Source organism: Falco naumanni, chromosome 2 (genome assembly GCF_017639655.2).
Source record: "Falco naumanni isolate bFalNau1 chromosome 2, bFalNau1.pat, whole genome shotgun sequence".
NCBI classification, from domain to species: domain Eukaryota; kingdom Metazoa; phylum Chordata; class Aves; order Falconiformes; family Falconidae; genus Falco; species Falco naumanni.
This window is the reverse complement of record NC_054055.1, coordinates 80,510,626-80,527,091: the sequence shown is the minus strand read 5'-3', so window position 1 is coordinate 80,527,091 and position 16,466 is coordinate 80,510,626. Positions and strand designations below refer to the sequence as shown.

Below are 16,466 nucleotides of genomic sequence, written 5' to 3'. Positions count from 1 at the left end.
CTTTTTGACCCATAAAAAAGTAATCGCCCTTTCTCTTAATAGCAAATACTTACCTTCAATCCCCTTCCTTTTAATTGCTTATTCATTTACCAATTCTAGACCTGCCATGCTGGTGCTGTGAGTGTTTAATTTCCGAAGCACTATGGTAATTACTGGTTCATGTCCAAAAAACTTGTACTAGCCATGCTCTGTCAATGCAGCCTCATCCACTTGACGGCTCCCACATGCACAAAACAGATGCAACAGGGCAGAATTTAACTCCATTGCTTAACAAGAGTACTAAAACCTTCCAGTAGTTTCTGTTTGGGTTTTTTTTTGTCAAATTTCATATTAACTAGGTGCATCACTTCATCTGAAATTCCCTTCTTTTCTTGTCTGGCATAAAAGCCTGCCCTCTGAAGATCAGCAAGAGAGAGAGCAGCGGTCTCATTCTCATTTACACAAGAATCTGACCACTGCACATTCCATCTTCTCCTCCCTCCTGCAGCAGATGTATTGCAATTATAAACAACATTTGTTATTATTCTAAACATGCAAAGCAGGAAGAAATATGATTCTTACACAAAAGATGTAGGCTGTAGATACTAGATGAGAGGCAGATGGTAAATTATCTTACAAAGCCAAGGTCTCTGCCATTTATTTTTCTTTGCAACAGATATGTAACAAAAAATGAACAAACAAGTGGTTAACTCAGTTTGACTATTACGTAATTCCAAGTACTCTGTTCTAGTAAGTATCTGAATGGCTTCATCCCTGTCCCCTCTGAAGAGAATTAACTCTTCAAAGGGCATCTGTTTCTCCCCCTGAAATCAGCAAAGTCTAAATGAACTGTAAATGAGAATACAAACCTAACAGTGATAAGAAAGTCCAATCAGGAAATGCAGTTACAAAAGTTCCCGCAGTGTGACTCAAGACATATTGCAGCATGCATCTCCAGCCACACCGTTTCCTAGACAGAATTATTTTGTCCTCATTCCACAGACGCTCATACAGCACTAATCCTTCTGTATTTTATACCACCTTACTTACATATCAAATATTCATTCTAATATCTTCGTTTCTAAGGGACAAAGTATGCAAAGGCCAAATTAAACTCAAATGTCTGCACTAAAGCACATAATTCACAATGAAGCCATTTTCAAATATGTGAATCATCACCAATGGGATATTTCAACAGGCCTCCTGATAATTATTTCAGGAACAAATTAAATATATAAGAACATCTACTTGTAGTAAGCTACTGAGATTCAAACAGTTGCTGAGAACAATCAAAATTTCTTGGCCTTCTATCTATGTGCTGTGACCCTTAACATATTTTGGGGATGAGCAAGTTAAAGAATTTCTTGAAAAGGGCAGTAATTATTCCATATATATTTTATTATATATTCTTTTCATGTATTTGAAAGTCGGTGAAAAAATGACTGTATCTGGATGGATATGGGGACCCTTGGCCTTTCCCTCTCCTAATCAATATAGGCTTTGATATCAAGAAGATGCCTGCTACAGCTTGGTCCTGGGCTTCATGAGGAGGACTCTGCCAGTCCTTGGCACTAAAGCTGTGCTTGTAAGTTACCTTCATATTAGAGAACTAAATTTGCTACATGGTACAGTCCAAGTAAGGGCTGGTGGTTTTGCTGTCCTCTGCACCAAGGTTGTTAAACAAAACCTGCTAGCTTCTAGGTTCAAAGCCAGCACTGTAGGCAGACAATCTAAACCACTAACATCTCAGCTTATTACTGTCCCAATGCTTTTGACAGAGGAAAAAAAGACAGATCTTGTGCTGAAGATTCTGATACAAGATTTACTAATATAAATTGCATGTGATGTCTTTTGGAGGAAACACTTAAAAAAAGAGGGCCATTTTGTCATCTTACATGGACCTACATCTTATATTAACAAGGTTTTTATTAAAGTTCTTCAATAAATGATTCAGATGAGAAGGTAGATGGCCAGTTCTCAAATAAATGAGAAAGCAGATAAAGCAACAGGAAACAGAGGAGTAGGAGTCAGTGGTCAATCAATGAAGAGACTGTACCCCTGAGTCTCAGGGAATTTTTATGGGGCTATATACTGTTCACCTTACTCATGAATGGTTTGGAAAAGGAGGTGAACAGCAAGGTGACGGCATGAACACTAAAAGCCTGCTTAGGTTCAGAGAGCAAGTGAAGTATTTTACAAAAGAAAAATCCATTGAGAGCTAGTAAACACAAACATACTATACCTAGTTCAGGAAACCTCTGAGCCGCAAGCTGTGAGAACCCAGGGAAACACTAGTACACACTTGCCTGCACTTGAACTCTTCCCCAACCATTCAGCTCTATCTCCTGCCAGAGAAGGGACACCAGGCCAGGTGGACCTTCTCTGACTTCATACAACAGCAAGCTGACCTAAACTCCCAGCTTACTCTTGTCAAAATCTCAGTCTTATGTTAGACATATACCCTTACACACCTCGAGAGTGTGCAAGTGCTGTGGTTTGACCCCAGCCAGCAACTAAGCACCACGCGGCTGCTTGCTTACTCCCCCCTGCCCCTGGTAGGATCAGGAGAATTGGAAAAAGGTAAACCCATGTGTTGAGATAAGAACAGTTTAATATTTGAAATAAAGTAAAATATACTAGTAGTAATAACAATATTAATATTCATAACTGAAAGAGAGACACAGAGGAATAAAACTCAAGAAAAACGAGTGATGCACAATACAGTTGATCACCACCCACTGACCGATGCCCAGCCAGCTTCCCAGCAGCCATCAGCCCCTCCTGGCCAATTCCCCCCATTTAATATACTGGGCATGATGTTCTGTGGTATGGAATACCCCTTTGGCTAGTTCAGGTCAGCTGTCCTGGCTCTGCTTCCTCCCAGCTTCTTTTGCACCTCCTCACTGGCAGAGCATGGGACACCGAACAGTCCCAGACTTAGGGCAAGCACTACTGAGCAACAACTAAAAACACCAGTGTGTTATCAACATTATTCTCCCACTAAATTGAAAATGCAGCACTGTACCAGCTACTAGGAAGAAAATGAACTATCCCAGTCAAAAGGAGGACAGCAAAGTCACAGAGGTTCTGGGGATAAGGCATGGCCTTTTTGGCTAATACATTTAGGTTTTGCCTCAAGGACATTCATCTTGAGATTGAACACCCACCCTTCAGTTTGCAAGACTTTAATTTTAAATCCAAACCAGTTCATTCCTGTGTGCTAAACTATCATGTAAATTTTACCAGGATTCTCCTTGCATGTTGTTTGGAGTAAGTCTTGAGAGGTTAGTTTTAATAGTAAGACCAAACACTGCTTTCTAATAAAGGACAAAGATAGCTATCAGTTTAATCAGTACAGTTGTGAATTATAGTGCAGATGAGTATTCCTTGTGAGGGTCTGCCACATTTTGAGTACTAACATGTTCCCCGAACCCGTCTTCCCAAAGTCAGCCAGTTTACCTACAAGAACAATGCTACAGGGAAGTGTGAACAAGTTAATTTTTTAGAGATTACTGCTGAACTCTTAGATACTAAATCCCCTGAGAACAAAAGACCTGCCTTAGTAAGCAGGTAAACTGAGACCCCATGGGCTTCCAAAAGGCACTTTCCAAAACAGCATGTAATTATATAAGTAAAAATGGACTCTACCACCATTTTAACTTTTCAGCTAGCTTCTATTCTTGGTTGCCTTTGTGATTTCTCTTTTCTTTTACCAAAATTACGAAGAACCCTGATCAACCATCTGATGGCTGAAGCCTTCAACTGCAAAATGACTCTTGCTTCATCTTCCTTCAGATGTATCTTCAGACTACAGACCAAACTCTACTTGGAAATGTGAAAAAAGCACACCCATATGATGGTACATGCTGTCTCTACCTCCTCAACACCTCAAACAAGACATGACTGCGTACGGGCAGAGGACAGCAAAGCATTTTATCAAATCCCACTCAGTGTACAGAAAGTTGTAGCTCAGGGCTGGCAGGGTGAGTTACAGCCAGCCCCCAACACATGCTTACTGTGAGATGTCAACAGCAGAGACCATAGCTCAAACTCCCGACAACTCATCATCACTGCCATCATCACTTCTCTGGCATATAAATTCTGAAATGTTTTAATTGGTATCTCTCTAGAACTTCCCTCCTCAGCCAAAGTTTTCCAGAACAGCAACTAATAACACTTATGGCATTAAAATACTAGCTAGAGTGAAAAACAGCCAGGTCATTGTAATGTTTAATTTTAATAAACAATATGGCAAAGAGAAAGAAGAAAAGCATGTTCTACTCATACAAAGACTCAGTGACCAAAACTCACTAAGTTAAACTCAGACACATTTCCAAAAAAAAGCTCCAGGTACAAAAACAAACCCAGAAGCAAACTCACAAAAGTAACAATGGGTTCCACATGGAGGAAAAGAAGTAATGCTGAAGTATGGTCATACTCAGCTGGGAAACAGTAGAACAAAACAGACAAAGGGGCTGACCAAGATTTGTCCCCAGTAACCTCTATTTTATACAACCCATGCGTGAGGACACTAGGAAGAGTTATGTATCACTTAATAAGACGCTGTGAACTATTCCGGTAACAATGACTACTCAGTGTATTTTTACCATCTTGGGACAGCTTAAGTGTTAAAAAGAAAAAACTGCATGGATCTTGTCAAGGTTGAAACATGCAATTACAAATCCTCTGCTAAAAATCATGCTTTGTTTTCAATAATTTTGCTAACATTTTAAGTCACTGAAAAAGAACCCACAAAATATTTGCTTAAAGAGCTTTTTACTAGGACTGCAGTTCATTTCAATCAGCTTAACTTGTTTATGCTTTCTAACATATGGATCTTAATTTGCATATATCCTGCTCTCTGAGATGAAAACACGCTCTCAGACAAAGCAGGCAAAAATGGACAAAAACAATACAACCCATCTGTCAGAAAAAGGCAGAAAAAAAAAAAAAACCCACCACCCAAACCCTCCCTCGGAAAGTGGGTTTTGCTCTTTACTGTTCTGCATCTTTTCCTCCCATCTTAGCAACAGCGCCTGGAGCAGCCAACCAGGGCTGGGGCGGCAGGAGCATCACCGCCGGGTTACTGCAGTGCATTGCCCGCCAGTAACCGCGCCGGGCCAGGCCCAGCCGTGCATGCGGCACCTCTACCGCAGTGCACCTGCTGGGGATGAGGACAGGCTTGGTACGGCTCCTCCTGCAAGGATTAGCAAATAATTTAGGGCAAATCCTCTCCCTGCCCCTCCTCCCCTCTTCCATTTGGGTCTTCGGATATCGGGGGGGGGGGGGGGGGGGGGAGCTGTGTGTGTGTGTGAGAAATCTTTTAAATGAAGTCACAGAAAGGATGCAGCAAAAAAGCAGCCTAATGAAATAGAAAGAAACAGGGCTGTCCAAGTGCTAATTCGTAAGAGAGCACCAAAGCAAATCAGCCTGTTTAAATCTCTGCTGACAATGTGGCAGTGGGTTGTTTCCCTCTTATGCAGGGATCAGTATTAACATAATATATAGGCCTCCTCACTGAAATATAGGTATCTAGTTCTGCTGACACTATCTCGGACTGTGATGGCCACTCTTCATGCTTTGGGAATATCAAGCAACTTGCCAAAGACTCCTGTCTTTCCCCATCGGACGTGACAGAGCCATCCAGACTAAGCATGGTCTTTCATTCATCTCCTTCCGCTCATGCCATCTGACGTGCTGAATCTCAAAGCTATGAAGCAACAGCCTTGGTAGAAAAGACAGCACCTCTCTGGCTTATTGTTTCCACAGGGTCTGAGCCACTAGAACAAGCCCAAAATAACAGAAATACCACATTTTCTGCTGAGCATGAACTTCTGTACTACTACTAAACCACTTAAAAATACACAGCCACATTTTGACTGGCTGGAACCTGTTCCCTCAGAGGTTACTAAAGACCAAATCCTACCAGAACTTACACTCGAACACAGCATAAATGAGTCATTACAGTCCTAAAAATAACAACGGAGAAATTTCCAACTAAAATGTTGCCTAATTAACCATGAATACTGATGAGTATGAGGAAAAAAAGTAATGCCTGAGTTGTGGAGTTTTGAAAGCCAATTTATTACTACAATCTTCCTGGGTGCACTCAAGTTACATAGGAACAGTATTTCCATTTCCATCCTACGTTACAGCAAAACCACCTAGAAACAACAGAACAAATGTCCTTTGGTGAGTATATAGAATGTATGTATCTTTTCAAAGTAAAGCTGAAAGAATTTGACCAAGACATGACTCCAAACTACTTTTCATGCCCTCTTTGTATTTGGGACTATCCGTAATTTTATCCCCAAATCATTCATTCTATTCAGGTTACTTTATGGTGCTTTTAACAAAAAAGGCAAAACCCTAGAGCACTGACATTTCTCCAAAATGCTCTTGCAAATAGTTTTCAGGCAGTCCTAGTATTAAAACTTAAACATCTATAATTTTTCTATAAACTGGTAAAAACAATATATGTTTCTGTGGTTTGCATTTCAAACGGCAAGTTTAAACAAGCAGTTCAGAAGCCAAAATAAGATCCACTCCAGATCTTTCTCAACCCTTAGATATATAGCTTTGTGACAAGACAGTAAAACTTTGGCCACATTTTGCACTGAAGCTCTGCAGATCTTTCTCCATCACAGTTAAGGAGCCTGCACTGGATCTAACATAGGGCTCTCCACTTTCTCTTTCCCTCCAAGCCAGCTGGCTCTCTTATCCTAAAAGAAAGGAGAAGGTATCCTCGGACTAAGCGGACATATTATTTCTTTGTGTGCTGAAGTTTCCTTTTTCTGGCTTGGCCAGTTCATCTTAATCTTACAACACAGTAAGGACTCCAGGAGTCCTCCAGCTCTCTTAAGCGTATCTTGTACCTTGCTGACCCACAGAAGGCTCCTGATACATGCTTGAAGATAGGCTGGATTCAAAGACTGAGACACATTATCAGTTCTGGAAAATCCTTAACCTCACAAGATCTGGATCAAGTCATTTATCCATCTCTTTCCTTCAGAACCGAAGAAACAGTTGATTCTACCAGTTGACTAATTCCCTAAAAGCTTTATGGGGAAAATGCCGAAGTCATCTGAGACCTTCTGAAACTTTTACCTCTGTAACCTTTTCCATATTCCCACATTGGTAAGAACTCCTACTGAATGGAATGGATCAGATAACAGCTGCTTTGATCAAGGACTCACCTACCAGATTCCTTCCCGGTTAATACCAACTTCAAGAAGAATTACAAAATGAATGAATCACATCCAGAGTCATACCAATCTTTGCTATGAATTTGATAAAACCTCATTAAAATTATTAGAGCAGCATTTATCATATAAATCTGAGAATGAAAATGTCATTTCTTATTTTTAAAGAGAAAGAGATTTAATAGATAAACTAGACATTTTAAGGCCGAGACCCAATCACTGAAAAATTCTAATTTGAAGTCTACTGTGGCTTATTTAGCTTCTTTGTTGTTGACAAGCAATCCAAATTCATGTTTCTTTGTGCTTTTAATAAAAAGTAAATTATGTTATATACCATGAGTTTCACTGTCTGAACAATAAAGCTAAGTACAGAACACAATAGCAGCATTACTAATTATTCCTCCTTTTGTTAATTTAGAGCCTAACCTTAACATTACTTTGCAATACCTTTATTACTGAAGGGCGTCAATTTTTTTGTTGTTCTCTTTAGTTGAATTCCTCTCCAACGTGCTGGCACAAATTGTCTTTGCAAGGAAACTATGCTTCTCCCTTTGTGATCCAACACTCATAAAAGCTTTTAACTAATTCATTACAGTCATGAAGAATGATGTAGAAATAGAAGAATTTTTTCCAAGCTCTGTTTCAGAATAGAAACACTATTAATTTAAAAGGCACATTTTCATAACAGCATCCCTTATCTCTTATTGCCATGACCAGCACCCAAGAACAATGTGAACTGAGAGACATCTCCCTTTTTTGCAGCTTATGCATAGAAGTTACTGTTTTTTAAAGATCAGTTGCATTTCCTGCACTGGCCTTTGCACTTTCAGGATTGCATTTTCTACAGCTCTTCCCATAAAAAAGTTAATGTAAACATTTCACATCATGGCAATGAGATGTGAGGCAGGGAACCCACAAGGAGTGCAGAGCTATAACAAGCACCAGTGTTTGGAGGCAGAATATTGCCCTTGTGTTGAGCACAGACAGACTAAAACCCTCTGCAAAGTCCCATTTTCCCACTGGAGAAGAAACCAGTAAGATTCAAATACTCAAAATACCCCAAATAGTTTTACATGTAATATATGCATCTACAAGCCCATTGGTTTTAAACAGAGATATCCCAAATTACATACAAACAATTCTACTTGCAGAACTACAAAACAAGCCAAGGAATCTGGTAGTTTGGCCCTTACCTTCACTTGAGAGTATTTAGGCAATTTGGTTTTCTATTTCTCTAACAGAAAACCTTTCCTAGTATACCAATATATTGGGTCAGTCCCTGCAGTAGGCAACATGACTGGGAGGAAAGTTTGTTTCTAGAAGATTCTATAATCTGACTAGCAATTCACCGACTCACAGAAGGAAAGGACCTCTGAAGGTCGCCTAGTCCAGCCTTCTACTCAAAGCAAGAAAATCACCGACACCAGATCAGGTCAGCTGTGGCTCTGCCCAGCCAAATTTTCTACACCCCAAAGAACACCATCTCAGGGTGACCTGCCTCCAGTGCTGCACCAACCCCCTGGTGAACAGGTATTTCCTAACGTCCACCGTACGCCACCCAAACTGCAGCATGTGGCCATTGGCTCTGGTTCTGTATCATCTGGCACTACTGACACAAGTTGGCTCCACTGCCTTTTTAAACTGCCCTCTACGTAGTATTGTATGCCAGAATGAGATCGTTCCCCAGCTTCCCATTCACTAGGCCAAACAAGTCCAGCTTCCTCAGTCTCACTCTGTAGGTCCCCTGACCAATTTTTTACCCCTCTGACAGAGCCTTTCCAGCTTCCCACTGCCTCTGTTGATCTGGACGGCCCCTAACTGGATACAGTATTCCAGTTGTGCCCTCACCAATGCTCTGAAGAGAAGGGTAACAACTTGCCTCCATCTGGCCATGGCCTCCACAGGTAGCACATAATGTGCTTCACCTTACTTGCAGTGAGAGTGCACTTTGGCTCATAGTCAGCTTGGCATTAACTGTACACCTCCCAAATCTGTTTTAGATCCTTGGCTAGCAGAAGAGTGCCAAGACCTGCTGGCAGACAGCATGCCTCACAGCCACTCAGAGGCAGAGGCTGTCCTCAGTGGTCTGAGGAAAGACATATGGTGCAAGACCAGGTGAGAAGAGCAGAGTATGAACTCCTGTTCACAGAAGCCAGAAAAGTGGAATCTCCTCTTCTAAATCTAAGTGTAGTGACACAATCATAGCCATGTCCTACAGCTAAATACCTCAACAGGTCCTTTTCAGCAGCAGGACACTTTGCCAGGATGTGCCATTTTGTTCAAACCAAGTCACTCAGTCATGTCAGCAAATGTGGACAGAGGTTTTTGGTATAGAACCCCTTGATCATTTCTGGCCAATGAGAAAAAGATCCAGTTAGACATATCAAGTTTTTAAACCTTACATGAGACACTTTGGCATAGTTCCATTTCTTGGGGGGAAGAAAACTTCAATGTTTGATTTTTTTCTGATAAGATAAAAAATAATTTTGCATGTATGAAAATTGCTGCCAAACCCATTTGTTCTCCTATGGATAGCATAGCTACATGCAATTTTAATAAATAATTAAAAGAAGGGAGGAATGTGTACATACAGTTTTGACTTTGAAAAACCCATTAAAGCCTCAAGTCTGCATATCATTCAACAAATGAATAATTGTATGCACAGGCTGTTCACACACAGTAGCGCTTCCATGGCCACAGCTCCAGTGTTTTTCATACCACACATTTTTAGACTATTAAAACCTCGGTGTTGTGATAATGACACAATTTCCAGACAGCAGCAAGGTACTTTGTGAAACAATTTCAAGTGGAACCTTTAAGTCAGTGGATTTAAAAATTCAGAGCAAGTGCAGGTATCAAGCATGGCTCAGGTGAGCAGGGGCTTATCTCTTAGAAAGAACTAAAGCACACAACCATACCAATTTATGTTACTAAGAGAGAATTCCTTGAGGAAGAGCAATTATGTCATTTAGTACACAAGATTCTCCTGAAGATTTCAGTATTTTCTCTTGGGCTTACTTCTCTTCACTAGCAGCAATTTACCGCACAACCTAGTCTTCCTTTCAGAGATAACTAGTCACACATACACACACAAAACTAAAACTCTCTAGGAAATGCATGGCTACACGAAGTAGATGAGGTACAACAGGAATGAATACAAAGCAGATGAAAAAAGACAGAGCCATCTTACAGTCACCTTTTGGAACTAGAACAGACCAAGATCATATAAAGAAGAATACTGAATATGCCCTCCTTACTCCCATCAATAAATCAGCACCAGAACTGTCTCAGAGCCAGCCAGATGTGAAACTGGATTGTGAGAGCAAAGTGGTAACACTTCACTTCCTTGAGATATCAAGTATAGTATCATGTTCAATATCTGTATTGTTTCGGAGTGCCCTGTGTTGTAGGCTGTGAACCCTTTGCTGTGTATTATTAGCAAAGTAGCTAGCAAAAGGACAGCCTGCATTCAGTCCTAGCAATAGCCAGTGATTTCATCAGTTAAAAGAAATGGTAAGCATTAGAGAGACCCACTGTAGAACACCAAGAGACATGGGTGGGCTGACATTCACATAGCTCACAGTGTTTATTTCCAAACACAGCATTTTAAGAAAATATTTTTTATCTTGGTTTCAAATGCCTTCTGAAATTCTCAGATGCTTGCCGCTCTGAAAGAGTAGTGGAAAAAGTATCCATTTCACAAAACAGACAATTATGAAAGTGAAAAAAGCATCCTTTTTCCCCCCACCCCCACCTTTAAACTACAGTATGTTCTACCCACCCTCAATAAATTGTAGACATGCAAGATCACAGGACAGATATTTGGCAGCACAGCAATGCTATATTTACTTGAGATTCTTTAGATTTGGGAGGCAAAAATAAGCAGTTGTATGAACTACTGCATCTACAATTTCGTGGAGTACAAGGGGCTGTACACCCCACTGCATCAGGCTGTGGGAAAGTTCCCCAGTGCCAGCTGGGGGGCAGCGGATATATCAAAAAGCCAAGCAAAAAGCAACTGTGAAAACACGCTCCCTTTACTCGCTTTGCTTCACCATCCACAACTGACTCATTCCACCTATCATGACCACCAACATGGGCAATAACATTTGTAAGCCAAAACATCTTTTCCTCACCTTTCTTCCTCCACCATGGCCCTTCTTGGATAGAGTATGACAGTTCTTTAAACTCAATATTCACAGCTGGTCTGCGGGGTAGGTAGGAGAAACGATGAGCTTCTGTCAGAGTATTGTCCACTTTTTTTAAATGTCCATTCATCAGCCGAATGTCTTGGTTATCTGTGCCATTTGAGACCACTTCATCCACCGAAACACACACTGACTTTGGCTCAGCCATGGTACAAGCAGAATTGCTGCCGTTCTGGAGGGAAAAAGTTGAAGAATGGACAAAGTTCACAGACTTTTGTTTAGGAACATGTTTCAAAACCTTCTGCATTAGAAGAATTATTATTTAAATAACATGAGAATCCAACACAGTAACACACCGAAAGGTGAAAAGGGAAAAAACCCAAAATCTTTCAGTTGATCTGCCAGTCTCGACCCAAGAGGTGAAAGAGCTTGTGCACTTGCAGCACAGAGGGCAGTTCCTTTAGCACCAGTTTCCCCTCAAAGGGTATATAAACAGCACATTAGTAACTTCAGAACAGAGTAGCTCTTGCACCGGAGTAATACATTTGTAAGTTTAGTCCCCACTGTACTTAGTTTCTCATGCACTCAAAGAATTTGGTTCTAGTTACTCTGATTCCAGGGCTTGTATTGGGACAGAGCTGAAGGGCGAGGGAGCTCGCTGGCCAGACAATTTGTGCAGACATTTCAAAAGACAGCCACTCAAGAAGTCTAGGGGTTCTTATTCCTTTACATCAGCGTATACCTCTGTAAACATGAAACTGCACAAGTTATATTTCTGTGAATTTTAAAATTTACTGGTTTGTGCCTTATTTGCTCCTGCACTGATTGTTCTCGAGACTTTGCAACCTGGAACGGTACAACTTCTTTCTTAGAGGTCTGTACGGAAAGCACAGCACTTTCCATCTGAAATCCTTGCATGCTTTTCTTACTTGACAGTGATCACTAATGGAAATCTTATCAGCTACATAAACATATTAAACCCTGCTCCAGTACTTGTGCCTTTGACACTGTAAGGTCAATGCTCTATGCTTACAGCCATACCTTACTACGCTTCTCTCATCGTACCGCTCAGTGCAATTCCACTTGGCATATTTTGGATTGAATCTCTTTCCCCTCCTCTCCTGACCATGACAATGGCCTGCCACATGCCTTTCTCTTATTTATGCACATAAAAGCTGAACTTTTTCCACTCCTTTTAGCTGCACAGGCACCTCAAACCAGTATCAACAGGATGCGTATAAGGTCAAAAGTAAAACCACCATGAATTTTCTTCAGCTAAACAGAATTTTGAACAGTTCAGACGTTGTTCACTGTCATCTGTGTTTGCAGTATGTCATAGAGCATAACATCTGCACAGTTGTTTTATTAGAAAATTTACTATTTTTAATGCAGTTCTGTATTGGAAAAGACTTCTATAGCTGCCTTACGTGCTAGGCTTTCCACCACCCAAAAATCTACATGCCCCCACAGGTATCTCTTGGAAATTGTATGTGCTGCACTACTTTTCAATACATCAGTGTTGAACACCCCCAAACAGACAGATGTGCTCATGCCACTGTCTCCCCCTACTTGTCCTCCAATGCAACAAGTAAGTCAAATAGCACCATTTTCGTCCTCTCTGTCATGGTTACTGGTCTTGCACTGTAAACGCAGCACCGCTCAGATCAGTCACTTGTCAAGAATGCTGATGAAAAACACTAAAAAAAAAGTCCTACATAACCAGTGACGAAAAATTTTTTAAAAAGCAATCCTACATACCCACTATATAGCAAGTGTCTCCACATTCTTCAAGCACAAGCCCCACATTCTGGATGTAAAAATCAGCTCTGCTTACCACATTTTCTCAAGAGAGAGATTTTAATCGTGCTCTCAACTTACTCAGAGGTCAGGTATCCAGTAACACTTAGTCCCAATTTCTTAAATAGTTGACTGTAATGGTATGTAATTTGAACATAACAAGAGTAATGTGAAACATCTTAGAACTGAACAACTGAAGTAGGGGAACCTACCTCCTCCTTAAAAAATAACATAAGATGTGTTAACACTACTATTTCCCGGATGTTTTCAAACCTTACTTTGGCACTCATAAGCTGTTTGCTTCAGAGGAACCACCGAGCACCTTCACATGTCAGAGAGAATATCCAAAAACTAACTCTCAATGAGCAGGTCACCTTGAGTATTCAGGTGACAGTTGGAGCTTTTCCAGTTTAGATCAATTCAAAAAGAAACATCCTTGGGACAAGGTCCTTGTCTCTGCCTACTTAATCATCTGGGAGTAAGAAGCCAGACACTTTTGCTCCTGGGACACCGAACAAACCATTTCAATCACCCAGTGGACGGAAACGCCTGTTTTCAGCAGAGGGTGACGAGTCCTGCCAGCCCTCGGCCACCGGCCTGCCCCCTCCGGGGACCACCGGCTAGGGGCGAGCGTGTCCCCCGAGCGCCTGGGTGGTGGCAATGGCTCCCACTGGCAGGGCCGTCTTCGCTTGCCAAGAGGTGGGCAATTCCCGTGGTGGCAGCCCCAGGCTTGCCCGCGCCCTGGGCAGCCGCCCCTCAAGCACGCCCGGCCTCCCCCCCGTCTACCTGCCCGCACCGACAAACCGTTCGTGTCTCCTCCGGCGCGCACCTGCGGCCGCGGGTGTCAAACCGGAGCCCGCTGCAGCCCCCTGCCCGCCAGCCGCGAGGAGCCCGAGCTCTCACAGGCTGCGCTCACGTCTTGCTTGGTTCCATACAGTTCTATTTCCCACACAGTCCCATCTCGCCCGTGAGGCGCTGGACCGCTGGGGTGGGCCGGTCCCACAGGCTCTGCCCGCTCCTTCCCCGGCCGCCGCCCCCCCCCGCTGCCGCCCCTGTGTCCCGCGCCCCGGCTGTTATGCAAAGGTGACGGTCCCTCCGCAAATCTGTTTTGAAAACGACGGGGCGCAGCGGCGCAGGGAGCATGCTCGGCGCGGCCGCTAATCCCCCTGTCTCAGCTACAGCCCGGAGGTAACTAGCGGTCAAGCCCCGCCATGCGCCGCCGTCCCCTCACACGCCCCGCCGCGGGCTGCCCCGCACCCCGCACCCCGCACCTGGCACCCCGCGGCGGGACGCAGCCCCGGGCCCACCGAACGGCCCCGGTTTTCCCTCAGGCAGAGCGGGAAGGCGCTCCCCGGGAGCCCTCGCTCCGTCCCCCCCCAGCGCCGCTCCCCGCCCGCCGCGCAGCCACCCCCGCCCGCCCCTAGCCGCGGCCCCGCGGGGGGAGGCGAGGACGGCAGCGTGCGCCTTACCAAAGCGCTGCCCAGGGAGAAAGCCGCCATCAGACATGCCATGTGCGCCGCTGCCCGCCCGGCTGCTGGCGGCTCCCGCTCCGCCGGCGCCGCGCGGAGCCCTCGAGTGTCGCCTCCCCGCCCAGCGTGGCTGCGGGCGGCGGGCGGGAAGGGAGGGAGCGGCCTCCCGCCGCGCTGGGGCCGCCTCCGCCCCGGCCCGCCGCCTCAGGCACGGCCCCCGCCCGCCCCCGCGGTCCTCGCCGGGGGGCTGGGGAGCGCCGGCGGGCCGGGGCGCCCCCCCACCGGGAGCGCAGGCAGGGCCGGTCCCGCGGGTGGCCGTGGCGTTCCCTGCCCTGAAACGCGCGGCAGACGCTTCCCCAGGGGGCTGGGGGCCGAAGGCCGCTCTCCGAGATATCCCTTCGGCCGGGCTGTCCGACATCGCCGCCACACTCGGCGGTGGCACAGCTCAGGGCCCCGCTGGCTGGCGAGCTGCCCGAGGGGTGCGCGGTGGCGTGCCCTGAGGAAACGGGAGCTGAAGCACCGTCTGATTGCCATCGCACCTGCCTGAGACAGCTTTCCCGGCCCCGGGACTCGCACGCCATTGATTTATAAGCTGAGCAAGCCCTTGTTGTTCAGAAATCGGGAGAAAGGAAGGTTGTCACAGTTTTCATTTCATTCGTTTTTTTCCTGGAATCAAAGACCTGCATTTCAGCATCGTCCTGCAGAGATGGGGCCTCAACCACACGCTTGCCCGTGAAGTGCAGTGGGTGGCCTTCACGTGCCATTAGGCTTGTGTTGGCGCTGCTGACTTGACTCTAGATCCATGGTTAGGTTTTGAGTTAGATTCATGAGCCATGCTACCCGGTGGCAGAAAGCTCGGCCCAACCAGTTCACAAAAAGCCAGACACTGGAAGACCCACCAACCATCTGAAGTGCCTCCAAAGTTAACATACCTGCTGGGCCTGGTTTTGGCATGTGCTGAGGCTCCCTCTCCATTCTTCTGGAAGCAGCAGAAAGGGGGGGATAAATTATAGCAAGGGTCTGAGAGCTGGCTCCAAAGTATCTACCAGAGACTATATACGAGAGTTCATAATCTGTGAGGAATCTTCTAACCAGGGAGCTTGCCGTAATGCTTGGCGTTCGCCTAGTGTTGTACAGACACTGAGGTAATTTTCACAAAGCCCCTGGAAGGTAGGCAAGTGTTAAATCTTTACTGAGCTGTGGAGGGGTGTTTACAGCAGGCAGCACAGCACTGCAGGAAGGGAACTGCTGCACAGAACATCTGCACTGGGTTGGACAGGGGCTCATCTCCCACAGTACCCTGGCAGTGGCTGGGAGCTGTATGCTCACAGAAGAGCTTAAGCACAGGGCTGGCTTGTATCAGATGTCTCCCTGATAACTCTTTCAGCCTGCAGCCGTTTTTGGCTCAAAGACTTCCTGAGGTAGTTGTCACCTCTCAATGTGCTACTAACCCTCAGTAGATACTTCCGGGAGAGAAGACTCTGCCTTGGAAGCATGAACTTTCACCATGCACTACATCCTATTGCCAATGAATAGAGTGTGGAGACTCACTGTCCTTGACCTTGGATTCAGTCTGTGGATGTTGCAGAAAATTATTTACTTAAAATTCACGTACTGAGGAAGAAATGCCTACCTGCTGTGGAATACCAGACCAAACATGGATGGGCCTGTCCAGAAGTCCTCACTGAACGCTTGAACTGTGTTTGAGAAGAAATCTGAAATACTATTACCTCCTAATATTAGAAATAAAGAGTAAATATGAAGCATTCTTCCAGTGAGGTTACAGGGGTTTAATTGACTTGATTTGGATTATGTGTCGGTAGCATCTAAAATTTATTCGAGTTTGTCTCCTTTATTTTCCCTTAGAAACA

At 44.4% G+C, this 16,466-nt stretch overlaps 1 protein-coding gene across 2 annotated transcripts in view; it reads right to left on the bottom strand.

The window, feature by feature from the left end:
• Positions 1-14,751, bottom strand: part of ABCG1 (ATP binding cassette subfamily G member 1) — a 54,273-nt gene extending 39,522 nt beyond the window's left edge. The window contains exons 1-2 of one of the 2 annotated variants that reach the window (XM_040585148.1): positions 14,596-14,751; positions 11,318-11,561 (exon numbers count right to left, since the gene is read on the bottom strand). In XM_040585148.1, the coding sequence (XP_040441082.1) occupies positions 11,318-11,561; positions 14,596-14,637 (286 nt within the window). In that variant the 5' untranslated portion in view covers positions 14,638-14,751. Of the gene's footprint in view, positions 1-11,317; positions 11,562-13,955; positions 14,212-14,595 lie in introns of those variants that run through there. The other variant, XM_040585149.1, reaches the window with a different exon arrangement.
• Between the last annotated feature and the right edge of the window lie 1,715 nt (positions 14,752-16,466).